General features: G+C 41.5%; 1 protein-coding gene across 8 annotated transcripts in view; it reads left to right on the top strand.

Annotated features, from left to right (window-relative positions):
- LOC134359516 (plexin-B2-like) overlaps positions 1–16,779 on the top strand; it is a 258,980-nt gene that overhangs the window by 87,236 nt on the left and 154,965 nt on the right. For 4 of the 8 annotated variants that reach the window (XM_063072881.1, XM_063072884.1, XM_063072882.1 and 1 more), the window contains exon 3: positions 15,698–15,867. The exons of the other annotated variants lie outside the window; for them this stretch is intronic. In XM_063072881.1, the coding sequence (XP_062928951.1) occupies positions 15,860–15,867 (8 nt within the window). In that variant the 5' untranslated portion in view covers positions 15,698–15,859. The remainder of the gene's footprint in view (positions 1–15,697; positions 15,868–16,779) is intronic. 8 annotated transcript variants of the gene reach the window in all.

The raw sequence follows: 16,779 nt of genomic DNA, 5'->3' as shown, positions 1-16,779 counted from the left end.
CAGGTTATTATTTCCGTACCCTTCCTTCAGTGTGTATTTCATTTCATTCTCCATCATCTGTTTCACAGACAAGACTTCCAATGCAATTGCCTCTTGAGATTTGCTTTCTACTTCACTGGCCTCCCCATTTAACAAATTATTCCTTGAAGTATCTACCATCTCCAATAAGGTTTTACTACAGTACACATCTTCCCCTCCCTCTTCCTTTCAGCAATGAGAAGGGAATATTCTCTTTGCAGCTCCCTGGTCACTTCTTTCAACCACACCCCTTCTTGTGGCACATTTCTGTGCAGCTCCTGCTCACTTACCTCTTCCTTTTCAGATCAGTTTACCGTCATACACATCAAGGTGCAATGAAATTCGTGAGTAAATAGTATATATGGTGTGAATAGATTCAACAAGTGCAAAACAGCAGGAGACGCAAGGGTTCTCATGCAATCTGAAGCAGTGCAAAACAAAATGCTCAGTGACATCAACAGAATAATCTACTGTCCAGGGACCCAAATACTCCTTCCATGTGGAGCTGCTACATTGTACTTGGTGCTTACAATGTAGTCAACTTGATGTTGGAGGAGACAAATATTTTCCAGAGCACCTTCATTCAATCCACAGAGACGTCCATGAACTTCCAGATGCCTGTCACTTTATTTCTTCATCTCTCTCCCACCCTGTGTGGGTGTGTGGCCAAGTGGTTAAGGCATTGGAATAGCGACCTGAAGGTCGTGAGTTTGAGCCCCAGTCGAGGCAACGTGTTGTGTCCTTGAGCAAGGCACTTAATCACACGTTGCTCTGCGACGACACCGGTGCCAGGCTGTATGGGTCCTTCCCTTGGACAACATTGGTGTCGTGGAGAGGGGAGACTTGCAGCATGGGCAACTCTTCCATACAACCTTGCCCAGGCCTGCGCCCTGGAAAGTGAAGACTTTCCAGGGGCAGATCCATGGTCTGCCACCCTGACCTATCTGTATGTAGTCTGGAGGCCCATTGTTAGCTGGTGGAATATCACCACACCTTTCACTTGGGTTCATCAGAACCAGGTTTAGTATCACCAGCAGATGTCGGGAGACAATGCAATACATAATAATAGAAAAATAAACATGAATTAGTTGTATATAGTTAAATTAGTAATGCAAAAATGGAAATAAAAAAGTAGTGAGGTAGTGTTCATGGGTTCAGTGTCCATTCAGAAATTGAATGGCAGAGAGGAAGAAGCTGTTCCTGAATTACTGTCTGTGCACGGAATACAATTTCAATTAATTCACCTTCTCTTCTGTGCATCATGCTTACTCTTAAACTCTGCTGAGAGGTTTTGTTGCATATTACAGCATCTACAGCCTCTTGTGTCTCTAATTCACCTTTTCGGTATGTACCAGAAGTGGCCAGTCAGCTATAAATGGATATATCTGCCTATAGTATTAACCCAACTTTTCTCGGTCCATGAACATTGTGTTATGTGCTAGTTATTCTTAATGTTCTTTTTGCTTCAGTTCTCCAACCTGCATTTCACTTTTTTTTAACATATTCATTTGTTTTTCTCTCCTAACTGCCCTCATTAATCTATCAAATAAATGACTTCATTAACCACATCACCATGGCAACTGTGCTCTCACCTTAGAGCTATTCCCTATGTAGCCACTAGAGATTCTGCAGATGCTGGAAATCTAGACCAACAGACAAAATGCTGGAGGAACTCAGCAGGTCAGGCAGCATCTATGAAGGGAAATATTGACATTTCAGGCAAGGACCCTTCATCAAGACTGCAGGAGTTCCCCTTGCTCTATTTTTTGAAGCAGTTTAATTTTTCTCTCATTGTTCACATTCCGTTTCTGCTATTATTTTCATGATTGACAACTTTTTTGTCTCCTTCATGGCAGCCTGAACTATTTATCCAGGAAATTGTCTTCATTCTTATTCTGCTTTTGGCAATTTTTCTGCCTCTGCAAACATTGTTTCACTGATCCAGAATCATCTGTATTGAACACTCAGTCACTCTTTGCACAATAAAGAATCTGACAAACTTGTAGGTGTGACGTTTTCTTCAAAATAAACTGTTTGATATGATCTGTGCAGATTATCACTCTGGTTCGTGTGAGGCTTCACATTGTGAAAGTTGGTAATCCTGAATAATGTAATTACAGTCGTAGAATTGTGTAATTAAAATATTGAAGTGCACAGTCTTCCATGTTGAGTGATTATTTCCTATATCTCCCCACATTTCTAGCATGGAAATTGAGGCCTGATATATATATATATACACACACACACATATTTTGCAATGACCTTTAATCATTGAGATGTTGGGCTTTATTAATCCAATCAAATCCAGTCTGTCATTCCTTTCGCTTTCCAAATTCACATTTGTGGAAGAAATCTCCAAACTACAATATCTACTTTATACCTAATATGTACAAGCCTCTTATGAGTGTTATGAGCTGTTAATTGGCCCCAGATCGTGCATGTAATTACAATCAGCCAATTAAGAAAGGCGCCAATAGCTAATTATTACCTCCTCAGTGCTGCAGGGAACTCGACAAGATGAAGAGGCACCCCATGCTGCAGCTGTTGCAGTTTCGGCTGCATGGCATTAAAACAGTGTTTTCCAAACCAAAATGACTGCTGTCCACCCACACATAGTCATCTGGAGACAGTGTTGTTTTAAAATAGATTATCCACTTTTATCTAAACACAAGGAATGTCTACATCCACATAGTTGCTCTGTAGTGGCTCCATTGCATTGCTTGTGACTGAACTTTTATAAGATACAGCTGTTATTTTTAAATGTTGGCCTGTAATCAAAGATAGATTCCACTGTCATTTCATACTGCAAAACGAAATCCTCAAGGAGTCAGTTCAAATAGCCTTGCGAAGCACATGCCTTCTAGTACCAAACAAATATAACATACAGCACTCAGCAGCCTTTTAATTTGTTATATCCTTTCAGGACTCATTTATTAGATTAACAATTTAGGCTTGTATAATGCCTTTTTATGAGGCAAAGCCTTTCAACTGTCACAAAAGCTGACAGCACGCCAAAACTGGAGAGTTTAAGGATTAGTAGCTGTCTTGGGATGGCACTAACCCTGCTTGATGTTGCAAAAGCAAGTCATCCGAATGCTGAAAACAGAAAATGTAAATCAAGCATCATCAATGGGTGAAGAAAAGTTGGAGAACTTCTTGGTCATTAATATTACTTTATTTTCAGGCACTAGGATACAGTGAAAAGATTTTGTTTGCATACCAGCGTTCCCTTTAAGCTACGTGGGTGCATGGCCGCGCAGTAACTGAAATGCTCCCACACACATAGCCTTTGTTGCCACGCAGCTGGAATTTTATCTTATATGCTGTTAATATGAAGTGGCACACAGTTTTCAGGCCATGTGAAAATTTCCTGCTTCGAGTAATGGTTAGTCCACACTACTGTAAAATAAAATATTAGAAGGATCGTTGTTGCATATCATCCAGGCAGATCATTCTGTGCACGGGGGTAGTTCAAAAGTGAAGATAAAATAATGTGAAATTCAGTGTTTTGGTGATAGAGAAAGCGCAGATCGACAAAAATGCAGTGACCCTGTTCTAATGAAAGATGCAAAGAAGAGGAGGAGAGCATGAGAGAAGAACAGCAATGGTTGATGATAGAGCATACAGTAGAATAGAGAAAACGGAGTGAAGTGTAAGCTGAGCGAAAGGTGGTAGTGGCCTTACTATCTGCAACCTAAAACTAAAATGGGAAAGTTGTACTCAGTATCTAAAATGATTGAATCTGAAAAGCTATATGGTATTTAATTCTTAAAGCTTGCATTGGAGCAATTATGAATGTCAGGGAAAATTTGAGTGACGGGTGAATGGGAGATGAGAATTGTTCTTGTGGACTGATTAGAGATGTTGTACAAAATGTGTAGCGGCAACCACAGTTGATCAAGTGGAACTAAGTACATTGTTTTTCTTGTGGAAGGATGATTGGAGTGCTGGAGAAAGTTGATGAAAGAGAGGCACGGCATTTCCTGCAGTTGTTTGGGATAGAATATTAATTGTTGACTGAAGGGATTGACAAGGCAGGGCAGCAGACATTGTCCACATGGACTTTTGAAAAGCAAGACTTTTGACAAAGTAGATTGGACTGGAATGTGAAATCACATGGGATCCAGGATGAGCGAACCAACGGGATACAAAATTTGCTTATTAAAAAGGAGGCAGAGGGTGGTAGCGGATGGTTGATTTTCAGATTGAAGGCCTGTGACCAGGGATTGTTGCTGAGTTCACTGATATTTCTCATATATGTTAGTGATTTGGTTGAAAATGTGGATGACATGATTTGTAAGTGTGTAAGTTTGCAATGACTCCAAATTTCAAATTTGGTAGTGTGGTCAATAGTGGTCTAAGACTACCATAAGATCTAAATCCTCTTTCATGCGAAAGTGAGTACCAGATACACCCTATCCTCATTATATGCGGGGGATACGTTCCTCGAAGTTGACGCATAATGTGAATAATTATTTAAATGGAGAAAATAGGGATGCATTCCAGAGGGCTTCCTAAATATGTTTTATCTGTAATTTATTCATATTTTTATACCAATACAACACAAAAGCAGTACTACAAGACAACATTTGTATTATATTTCATCAATTTAAGGTATATTCAATGTAATAAATCACAGAAAGTTAACATCCTGTGGTGTACAGTACTCACCAACAATGGCGGGTGTGTTCGCTCCGGGAAATAAGTAGTGATTGTGGTGTCAGGCAGCTTTACACGGATAAGGTTGGTGGTTGTGGTCATCAGGATAATATCAAGCACAGCAAGGGGTGAAGGAAGACTCACAGAACTCTTAGAACTGCTGGCAACAGAAGATTACAGCGATTTGCATAAAATGGTGAGGGTTGTTTGCTTGGCAGCATTTTGTTTTTAATTTGCTTGTAGGGAAGAAGGGTTGATGGCAGGGAAGGAACAACTGAAATGCTGACTCCGTTCTAAATGTGGGTCCATGTCCATTGCCATTTGTGCCAAGTGTTCCGATTTCCACCATTCCCTCACCGTTGGTAAACTCCCGGGATTTTCAAAATCATCTGTTGCTTGCAGCGTCTGAGAGATAGTTCGCGGTAAAAAAAACACCTTGAACGTGGATCACACCGGGCGAGTGTTTGAATCAGCGATGTTGTGTTAGGTGACAGGAAACGCACTGTTATGTTAGGATGAATGCTGTCCAAATGTTTAGGATGGGCTGGCGCATTGTCAAGCAACAAAAGAACTTTAAAGGCAAGATTCTGCTCCCGGCAGTAGCGTCCCAGATCTGCGTTATCTTCAGCTGATGCCGCGCTGTTTATAATTTCCAACTTTTTTTCAAGTGTTAAAGCGGTTCTCTGCCGCTCGACTGACAGCCCAAGACATGACATCGGACACTTAGGAGGCATAGTTAAATATTTCAAGCGCAAAATCACTGCTCCGTAGGTAAAACCAACAGAAGTTTAAGATCACGCCTCCATACCTTGCCAAAACCAATGCGAGAGTGGCGGGAGAGAAATTGTGAGACGAGTGCACCCGACTTGTATTGGAGGGAAAGCGGTGCTTCTCTTCCCAACAGCGAGATTGTGAAGCCTGCGCACGTGACTTGTATTGGCAGGAAAACAGTGCTCCTCGCATAACTGTGAATTTTGGACGCATATAGCGAGACGTTGGTAGAAATACACCCTATCCTCGTTATATGCGTCTTCAGACTATGCGGATTCACAGTTATGTGAGGAACCTATTTCTACCAACGTCTCGTTATATGCGTCCAAAATTCACAGTTATGTGAGGAGCACTGCCTTCCCGCCAATACAAGTCACGTGCGCACACCTCACCGTCTCGCTGTTGGGACGAGAAGCACCGCTTTCCCTCCAATACAAGTCAGGTGCGCGCGCCTCACAATCTCACTGCTGCCACTCTCGCATTGGTTTTGGCAAGGTATGTTTGCGTGATCTTAAACTTCTGTTGGTTTTACCTGCAGTGCAGTGATTTTGTATTTGAAATATTTAATTATGCCTCCCAAGTGTCCGATGTCATGTCTTGGGCTGTCAGCCGAGCGGCAGAGAACCACTTCAACACTTGAAAAAAAGTTGGAAATTATAACCAGCGCGGCATCAGCCAAAGGTAACACAGCTCTGGGACGCTACTGCCGGGAACAAAATCTTGCCTTTAAAGTTCTTTTCTTGCTTGACAATGCGCCAGCCCATCCTAAACATTTGGACAGCATTCATCCTAACGTAACAGTGCGTTTCCTGCCGCTTAACACAACATCGCTGATTCAACCACTCGACCAAGATGTGATCCACATTCAAGATTTGCGTATTTTTTTACCGCGAACTATCTCTCAGATGCTGCAAGCAACAGACGATTTTGAAAATCCCGGGAGTTTACCAACGGTGAGGGAATGGTGGAAGTTGGAACACTTGGCACAAATGGCGATGGACATGGACCCACGTTTAGAACGGAGTCAGCATTTCAGTCGTTCCCTGCCGTCAACCCTTCTTCCCTACAAGCAAATTTATGCTGAAAACAAAATGCTGCCAAGTAAATGACCCTCACCACTTTATGCAAATTGCTGTAACTTTCTGCTGCCAGCAGTTCTAAGAGTTATGTGAGCCTTCCTTCACCCCTTGTTGTGCTTGATATTATCCTGATGACCACAACCATCCACCTTATTTGTGTAAAGCTGCCTGACACCACAACAGCCACTCATCTCCCGGAACGAACATACTTGCCACTGTTGGCGAGTACTGTACACCAGAGGATGTTAACTTTCTCTGATTTATTACATTGAATATTACCTTAAATTGATTAAATATAATATAAATGTCATTGTGTAGTACTGCTTTTGTGCCGTATTGGTATAAAAATGTGAATAAATTACAGATAAAACATATTTAGGAAGCTCTCTGGAATGCATCCCTATTTTCTCCATTTAAATAATTATTCACATTATGCGATTTCACATTATGCGTCAACTTCGAGGAACGTATCCCTCATATATAACGAGGATAGTGTGTAGGTTCCTCGCATAACTGTGAATCCGCATAGTCTGAAGATGCACATAGCGAGGATAGGGTGTACAGTTTTATTTCGACAAGTGTGCTGATGCATCTTGGCACATTAAACCAGGGCTGTGTGTACAAATGAATGACTGCGTGAAGTAGGCATATGGCACACTTGCCTGCATCAAATGGTGCATTGAAATCGAGAGTTGAGTTGTCATGTTGCAGCAGTACAAAATATTGGTGAGACCACACCTGGAAATTGTGTTGGGCACGTGGCCAAGTGGTTAAGGTATTCGTCTAGTGATCTGAAGGTCGCTAGTTTGACCCTCAGCTGTAGCAGCGTGTTTGTGTCCTTGAGCAAGGCAGTTAATCACACATTGCTCTAGTGTCTGTGCGAGGAGTGGTGCCCCACACAGACTTCCAGTCTGCGCCTTGTAAGGCATGAAAATGCCCGATGCAGGCCTCTCATGGTCTGAGTTGACGTTCCCTCCCACACCTGGAATATTGCGCAACACACACAAAATGCTGAAGGAACTCAGCAGGCTGGGCAGGAAAGAGTACAGTTGACGTTTCGGACCAAGACCCTTCAAGCAGGACGTGCATTTCTGTTCACTGTACTATAGGAAAAATAAAATTAAGCTAGAGAAGGTACAGAAAAATTCATGTAGATGTTGCTGGGACTACAGGATTTGATTTATGAGGAGAGGCTAGATTGGCTGCGATTTTTTTTCTCTGCAGCAAAGGACACTGCCAGGGAGAACTTTTAAAGATGCTAACAGAATCATGGATGAGATCAACTCTGTTTCCCAGGGTTGGAGAGTCTCAAACAAAAGGGCATTGATTTAAAGTGAGAGGAAAGATTTAAAGAGGACTTAAGGATTAATATTTTCTTGTTGAGTGGGGTGTGTTTGCAAAATGTGCTGTCAGAGGAAGCGATGGAAGTGGGTACATTTACAACATCTGAAAGATCTTTGGACAGGTATGTGGGTAGGAAAGGTTCAGAGGGATATGAACCAAATGCAGGCATTCGGATTACCTCAGGAAGATTCATTGTTCGTTATGTTCCCTTGCTGTATGACTCTCGCTGTTTTATTGGAAATGCATGTGTAAATTGAAGTGTTACGAATGGAACAAACTTATTTTCATGTTGAACTAAAACGTGTGGGAAGTTGTGCTTGGTGGTGACATTATGTTGGCGGTATGAGAAATTGCATTTGATGATTTATTGAGCATGGAGATTTAACGGTTCAAAAATGAGGAAGAAGGTCTGGAAAATGTTTTAGAATCTATGGAATTTTGAAAGAGGACAACCAGGGAATCTATTATCTCTATAACCAAATTTGATTTTGTTTTGCTGGCTTTAAACATTGTTTCCTACATAATTTTTTTTCGGATAACTGTTTGTTTATTATGTAGTACGAATATATAATTTTATTAAGTATTCAATCTATTTAGTTTTAAAGGAAGCTTCAATTGTATGGGTTGCTTTTTACTGATTTTTGCATTGAAATACTACTTCCAGTTTAATGAACAATTACATATCATTCTTTTGTCTTTGTCAGCAAGCCACAATGATGTAAAGTTCCTATAAACAGAAAGTATTTATAAAGATCTGTTGCTACAGTTCCACATAATAGTAGTTTGGTGGATTACAGTGGTTTTAAGAGCTAAAGTCTGTGGACTGTGAGGATAGGGCAAATGACCTTCTAAGTTGCAAGGTCCATTGAAATCCCATTTTTTCTTATTTTAAATTGGCAAATTATTTCCTGCCTTTTCATTGGCTACGTAGAAATGTCCAGGTTGCAAACCTTCCTTGGTAATGGACCCAGACTCTTCCTGTGGTACATTAATGACTACATTGGTACTGCTTTGTGCACCTATGCTGAACCTGTCAATTTCATCAATTTTGCCTCCAACTTCCACCTTGCTCTTAAACTCACTTGGTCCATTTCTGACATCTCTCTCTCCTTTCTCAAATCTCTGGAGACAAACTGTCTACCAATATCTTTTATAAGCCTACCAAATTCCCACAGCTATGTTGACTCAACCTCTCCCACTCAGTCTCCTGTAAAAATGCTGTTAACTATTCTCAGTTCTTTCAACTTCATTACATCTGTTCCCAGGATGAGGTTTTCCTAACCAGGACATCTGGGATACTATTCTCCGGAACTTCAGCCATCTCCAAAGGGACTCTACCACCAAGCACATCTTTACCTCCCCCATTCTCCACTTTCTGCAGGGATCACTCCCTCCGCACTTCCCTTGTCCATTCACTCCTCCCCACTATTCTCCTTCCCAGCACTTATCCCTTTAAGTGGGCAAAGTGTTCCTTCACCTCCTCCCTCACCTCCATTTAATGCCCCAAACAGTCCTTCCGGGTGAGGCAATGCTTCACCCGCAAATCTATTGCGTGCTCCTGATGTGGCCTCCTCGACGTTGGTGAGATCCATTGTAAATTTGGGGACCGCTTTGTAGAGGCCCTCCCCCCATCCACTCCACCTGCCAAAAATGGAATTTCCCAATAGTCAACCATTTAAAATCCTATCCCCATTCCCGTTCCAACATGTTGGTGCATAGCCTCCTCTGCTGCCTTGATGAAGCCACTCATATGAGCACCATTTGTATTCTGTCCACATATTCTTCCACTTCATGGCATGAACATCAATTTCTCCTTCCAGTAATTTTTTTCCCTCCCCCCCCTCTATTCTCCACCTCTTCCCCTCTCTTGCCTGTCACCTCCCCTGGTGCCCCTCCTCCTTCCCTTTCTCCTGTATTCAATTTTCTTCTCCTATCAGATTCCTTCCTATCCCACCTCTCTTCATCCATCCCCTTCCAGCTTGTCTTCCTTCCCCTCCCCCCACATGTTTGGTCTTTCATTTTCCCCTCCCTTTCCAGTCTGAAGAAAGACCTTGGCCTGAAGCCTTCACTGTTTATTCATTTCCATAGATGCTTCCTGAACTGCTCCTCCAGCATTTTGTGTGTGTTGCTCTGTATTTCTCTCGATTTCCTGCATCTGCAGAATCTCTTGTGTTGATAATTATTTTCAGTACCTTTTGGGATTACATTACATCTATCATACGCAGTTCCAGGCCTGTCTGTTGACTGATAGAATGCTCTCAGTCAGTCCGTTGTCTCACAGAAGGCAACCCCACAAGCCTTTCACTAATGGGGTCCTGTCTTGTTGGTGGTTTCTCGTGTCCAACCTTGGGGCATGTTGTATATAATAATTACTTTCTGAGCAGTCATTATCCAATCTTGTTACCCATGCAACATTTAGTGAAAGCATGGTAGAAAGCAAGAATCTCACAACTAATCCCCAATGTAGGTTACAAAAATGGCTGCCGGACAAGTGGATGGAGGTATGTTCTTTCCACTATCCTTTTAGCGTCTTTAAGTAATGATCTATGTAAAATAATATCTATCCCTTTTCAATGTAGATGCATACGATCATGTTTAAAAATAAGTGTTCCTGGATCTCATCAGAAACTGAAAATGCTACAGACACTGATGGATGATTCTCAAAATCCTCTTGGCAAATGCCCACACTTGTAACAAAGCAGATTTCAGTTAAACTCGTACTTCATCAGAATGACCAAATTTGTGGCTAATCTGACAGTGAATGGAATTTGTTTTAGAAATGGATTACCTTTCTCAGGGACTGAAGGACGGGAACACTTTTTACAAAGTACAAGAAAACAGACTGATTTTAATTTTGCTGTAGGACATTGGGATCTTTTAATTTTGTTTTCCTTCATCTAATAATCAGCTGTGTTAATTGTACTTTGCTGAGTATCATGCCAGTGTCTGTTTTTAAGAATACACAAGAGAGGATAGGAAAACTGGATGTTCTGCAAGACCATCTATTAGAGTCATGATGCATTTTTGCGTCATTGCACAGTTGGTCCAAAGGCAGATTCCCCCCCCCCCACTTTCCTGAACTGCCACAAAGTACCCCCCCATCTCTTTATTGATTTTCAAAATAACCTGGGTGCAGGTCATCACATCCTGCGCAAACAAATAAATTTTGCAAGAAAAGGAATGCAGCCAAAGGCTGTCTGAATTAGTTCCGGGGATGCTGACTTAGTTATATTACGGCATATTCCCAAGTTGGAAGAATGAGATGGGACCTCATTAAAATATACAAAATTCTTTTGGGGTTGACAGAGTACATGGAAAGGTGATGCTTGCTTGATTGCGATCTCTAGTACCAGTAGCTCCAGTTTTATAATAAAGGGCAGGGCATTCAGGACTGGGATGAGAAGAGAAGAGAATTCTTGACCCATGGAGAGCCTTGGGAATTATCTACTCAAGAGGGTCTTGGAGTCTCAGTCAATAAGTATATTCAAAATAGAGTTAGATTTTTAGATATGATATTAGTCCTGTGTAGAACAGATCAACATGTGCTATGGGCCAAGTGGCCTTCTACTGCTCTTTCCTGGGTTCTAATGTAATTATGCTAGCCTAGGAGAGAGGACAACGTGTCTGTGGGTAGAAAGGTGGCAACAATCACATTGTGACAGTTACCAGGTTGTCAGTTCTTTTTGTGAAATAACTTGAAGGACTAATTCCTTGTGGTCTTGGAAATTTGTATCACGGGACTTTAAAAGTACCTGAGAGAGCAATTGTGACCTTGGATTAAAATCTGATGAAGCTGAAAATTTTTTTCAACCATGTAAGACTTCAGTGCAGTGCTGGACTAGAGTTTTATGCACCATTCTCTAGAGCAAGGTTTCCCAATCATTTTTTATGCCATGGACCTCAGATTGGGATCCATGGCATTAACCCCCCCGCTCTAGAGTAAGAGCTGATCCGTAGCCTATGACTCTGAAGGTAGAGAGACGGAATTAGTGAACATGGGCAATGAACCTGCCCTTTCTCCTATAAAATCAGAGATACAATTCAACAGTCATCTTTAATCACTGCTTTTAGACGGGCTGGAGCACCCCGATTCTTTATGAATCAAGTTTGTGACGTGGCAATGTTCCAGTGCAAGGAAAATGTAACTAATTTTGGCAAATGATAGATTTCCAGTTTTTGAACTCAATTTTTAACACTTGCGAAATATTGTGCTCAAAATGAGCCAAAGCATAAGAAATGCACCACTGCAGGAGATTATAGCATTCGGATGGGGGTTGCTGTGAATCGTATGTTAAAGCTGTGCTATTTATGTTCTCTAGTGGATTAGATGTCTGATAATTAATGATGACCGTTCTAATCCCAGTGAGATGTAGAAAATAGGAACCAAATTTCTTCTGAGGAACTGCCATTAGCGAGTAGTCCTTAATGGTTGATTATGGACCATTGTTGCACTTCCAAAAGTATTTGCAAATCTTTGCTCAGGCACATACATTTGTGAGATGGTGAACAGTTTCCCAAGATGGATCAGAAAGGATTCTGTGGAGGACAGGTATAAGTTAATGAACGAGCATTCATGAGTGACCTAGTGGGAAACCATTTAAACCACCTATATCCAGTTGATTCAAAGATAATGATACCAACTGATCTTCAGATTATTTCCAGTATAGGAACTGAAAGTTAATCTCTAGGATTGTGTAAAGAAATGGAAGGCAGGCACTTTTGTGTGTCGCATCATGTTATTTCCATAGAAAACCAGGAATTTAAAAGGGATGGTTCGGGAGAGATGGACTGCACTAGTACCAAGTAGAGACAAAGACACCTCTGAAGTACATTAGGAAACTAATGGAAAATAATTTGAACAAGGGTCATTTTAATGGTAACATTAAACTACAAATGCTAGGAATCTGAAATGAAACGATAAAAAATGCTGAAAGCACTGAGTAGATGAAACTGCAACTTCAAGAAGCAAAGCAGAGTTATTTTTCAGCTCAAAGGTCATTCATTAGGACTGGGAGAGTGAGAAAATAAGTTTGTTTTAAGTTGTAGGTGTAACAAGAGAGCTACAGATGTTGGTGAACCCGAGTGCAGACCAAGGTCTAGAATGAACTCAGGCTCAGACTCGAAATAAACAAATGAAATCCAAAGGCAAAATCACACCTTCACTAATCCGACTACCTGTAATCCAGTTCCTTTGATAATTCAGCACTGATTATGCTTAATGTGATCCTTTTGTAATTCGGCATTTTCACTGATTGGACACTCCTCAGGTCACAATGGTGCCGTGAATAGTGAACAGCGAAGGTTGACCTGTACTAGAAATGAAACTCCTATGATTGAGCACTGAGTGCTCAGCACAAGGCCTTTTTTCCCATGAAGGAATGTGGCAGGCCATAATCGGCAGTCTGAATCTTAAAGGAACAGCAGCAGCTAGCCATCCTCCAGGGAATCGGAGCACTGAAACTTGGATGCCTGCTGCTGTTCAGTCGGGACTGTGACAGCAGGATAGGTAGGGGGTGGGGGAGGGTAATAGAATGAGGGGAGTATCACTGGTAAGTCTTGGATTGCTGAGATAAGTGCAATGTTTATGGAGTTGTAAAAGAGAGTCTCAAAGCAAGTTGGAGGAACAGTGTATTTTATCTGAGCATGTTGCTGCCTTCTGGATTTAATTTGGAAGTTTTCAGCTTTAGGTCATTCAACTACTTTCTCCCTATATGAAAAGTGGTTATTTTTGCCTGACATCAAATTGGCTTAGCGTTTATTCTATTCATATAATCTTACAGTTCGCAGCATGCCCCACAGCTTTGCAATAAACTGCACATTAAACACGAAAAGGAGCATAATGTGGTTGTAAAAGGTCTCAGCCAAAGCGTCGACTGTTTACTCTTTTTCATAGATGCCGCCTGGCCTGCTGAGTTCCTCCAGTGTTTTGTGTGTGTTGCTTGGATTTCCAGCGTCTCTTGTTTGCATTAATCTATTTGGACTCACCCTTTCAGAGAGATTCCCGTCCTCTACCAGTCTCTCCCCCACCTCTTATTAAAAATTAATTAGTTTTTCTCTCTTTTCCAGTTCTGTTGAGAGGTCTCAGATCTTTAAAGTTTAATTCTGTTTCTCTCTCCACTAATACTCTCTGACATGTGAATTGTTTCCAGCATTTTCTGTTTTTTTTAAATTTCAGTTTTTCAGCATCAGCAGTATTTTGGAGCTGTCTGCTTAATAGATAAATGACAGAAGGTAGAAAGACAGAGACAAACGAAAAGGACACAGTGAAGCTCTGAACGGCTGTTGCTGAACCTGCAATAGGAAAAGTGCTGGAATCCCCAACAGATCAGGCACGGTCTGTGGAGAGCAGGAAATATTGGGAAATATTACAGATGCAATTCTTTATAGCAGAACCGTCCATTTCTAACACAACCAGTAAAATCAAGCTACCTGAAATGGTTGAATTTAATATTGAGACCCATAGGATGTAATGAGCCCACTTAGAAGTCAAGGTGCTGTCCCTCCAGCTTCCATTTGGACCTTGCTGGAAAAGTGCATTTGGAATATCTCTAATCAAGAGAGAAAACATATAAAATCCTAAAGGGATTGGACAGGCTAGATGCAGGAAGATTGTTCCCGATGTTGGGGAAGTCCAGAACGAGGGGTCACAGTTTGAGGATAAAGGGAAAGCCTTTTAGGACCGAGATGAGGAAAAACTTCTTCACACAGAGAGTGGTGAATCTGTGGAATTCTCTGCCACAGGAAACAGTTGAGGCCAGTTCATTGGCTATATTTAAGAGGGAGTTAGATGTGGCCCTTGTGGCTAAAGGGATCGGGGGTATGGAGGGAAGGCTGGTACAGGGTTCTGAGTTGGATGATCAGCCATGATCATACTGAATGGCGGTGCAGGCTTGAAGGGCCGAATGGCCTACTCCTGCACCTATTTTCTATGTTTCTATGAATTCCCATGGTCATATCTTTACCCCTTCTTAATTCTGTACCTCTTTCCAAAGATGCTACCTGACTCGCTGTGTGTTTCGAGCACTTCCTGTTATTCTCAACTGAATTACACTTTTTGCTTTTTAATTAAAATGAATATCCACCTTGGAACCACTGAGTGCTGATTTGTTGCTATTTATATGTTGCCTTGGGCAGATGGTACAGTTACCCAAAGTCACCTGGGGCCTTTCTGCCCTGTGGGACTTCAGAACCTGAGAAGGATCCATATGCAACTTTAAAGGTATCCTTAACAGGAAGCCATCCCACAGCAGCCTGCAGAGGAAGTGAGCAGGGATCAGTGAAAGAGAAATGCTCCTCTGATCCTTGTAAGGAATATCTTCTTCCCAATTATTCCTGTGCTATTTATTTAGTCTCTGCTACTTCCCACAATGTTCCACCTTGAATAGAAAGTAAAACAAAACTACAGATACAGTAAATCTGAAACCAAATCAAGATTGCTGGAAACCCTCAGCAGTTCATCTAGATAATTGGAGAATGGGGAAAAGTAGATGGGATAAAGGTACTTTCTATGACCTGGACTAACTTGTTTTTCTCTTTCTTCTAACTCTTTCTTTCTGTAGAAGCTGCCTGACCTGGAAAGAAGGCAGTGCTGTTAAATGTGAAAATTATTATATCCTGAAGATGACCTTACTCCTGGTCAGGCTGCTATATGGAAACCTCACTATTTAGAACAATTTTAGTTTAGTCTCGTACTTTGGATAGTAGGAACAGTGGGTTTGATATTATGCTTGTTTTGTCTGACATAGCTCATTACGTTCTAGAAAATGCTGTTGCCACCTTCATATCCTGCAGCTCTATTTTAATTCTCTTTTGTATCTTGGTTTCAGCACTGAGAGTATCCTGATTCCCTGATTTACTTTGGCAGTGTATTATTCCCTCCTGGCGCCTTCAGGCAACTGGAACAAAAGCTGCTGCTGGAGAAGTACTGTCTCGACAATGACAGATGAAGTAGAATTGGGCAAAGGTTCTCTCAAGAAGTGCAAGGGAGCATGAGGAGGTGAACATGTTTGATTCCTAAATTGGCCCCCACCTCTCCCTGTCTTTCTTCACTGTGCTTTTTGACGTCACCTGAATTCATTGAGTCGGCTTCCATTACGTATTGATAACCAAGTCGACTTCCAATACACCACTTCGGTTTGTTTCAACCTCATAACCATCTCTAAACCTTTTTTTTTAAAAAGCTGGAAGGGGCATAGCTGAGGCATAATTCTTTCCAATAAAGAAATATAGGATCTGTCTATAAAATAATTGTTGGCTGCACCATTTCTGAGTGCTTACTCCGAATTTGCACAGCAGGAACCTCCTGTTGATTTGCAATCCCACCCACATTTTCTGTGAACCAGCAAGAGCTCTTAACTCCACCTCTTCACATTGACTACCACCACAAGCAGTCTCTACGTTTGTGTTTTTTTTACTTTTTGCAAGCTTTGATTGCTGTGGTGATGGTGGGATAGTTGAATAACTGAACAAGTAAGTAATCGAGAGACCCAAGATCAATTACTGCCGTGATAGCAGTGTAGATTTAATTCAATTAATAACCTGGAATTAGTGGAATTAGTGGGATGTCTTTATAAATCCAAGTGGTTCACTCATGTCCTTCAGGGGTTTAAATCTGCCAGTTTTGGCCTAGTCTGGCTGACAACTGACTACAGACCTACTTTTATTTGTTGTTGTCACTGCCACAACTTCTCAGGAGCAATTTGGCATGGACAATATATGCTGAGCTAGCCAGTGGTGTCTAGGTATCAAAAAGCAGACACTTTGAATTAATTTATTCAAAGCTTAACTGTCTCTATCCTGTGCATTGTGCCCAGCAGCAGCGTAGTGGTTAGCGCAATGCTTCACAATACCAGTGACCTGGGTTCAATTCCTGCCAGGTTCAATTAACTTCTGGTAATGCCCCCCGCCC

Source organism: Mobula hypostoma, chromosome 20, assembly GCF_963921235.1.
Source record: "Mobula hypostoma chromosome 20, sMobHyp1.1, whole genome shotgun sequence".
NCBI classification, from domain to species: Eukaryota; Metazoa; Chordata; class Chondrichthyes; order Myliobatiformes; family Myliobatidae; genus Mobula; species Mobula hypostoma.
The sequence above is the reverse complement of the archived record's forward strand: the minus strand, read 5'-3'. Positions and strand labels throughout refer to the sequence as shown.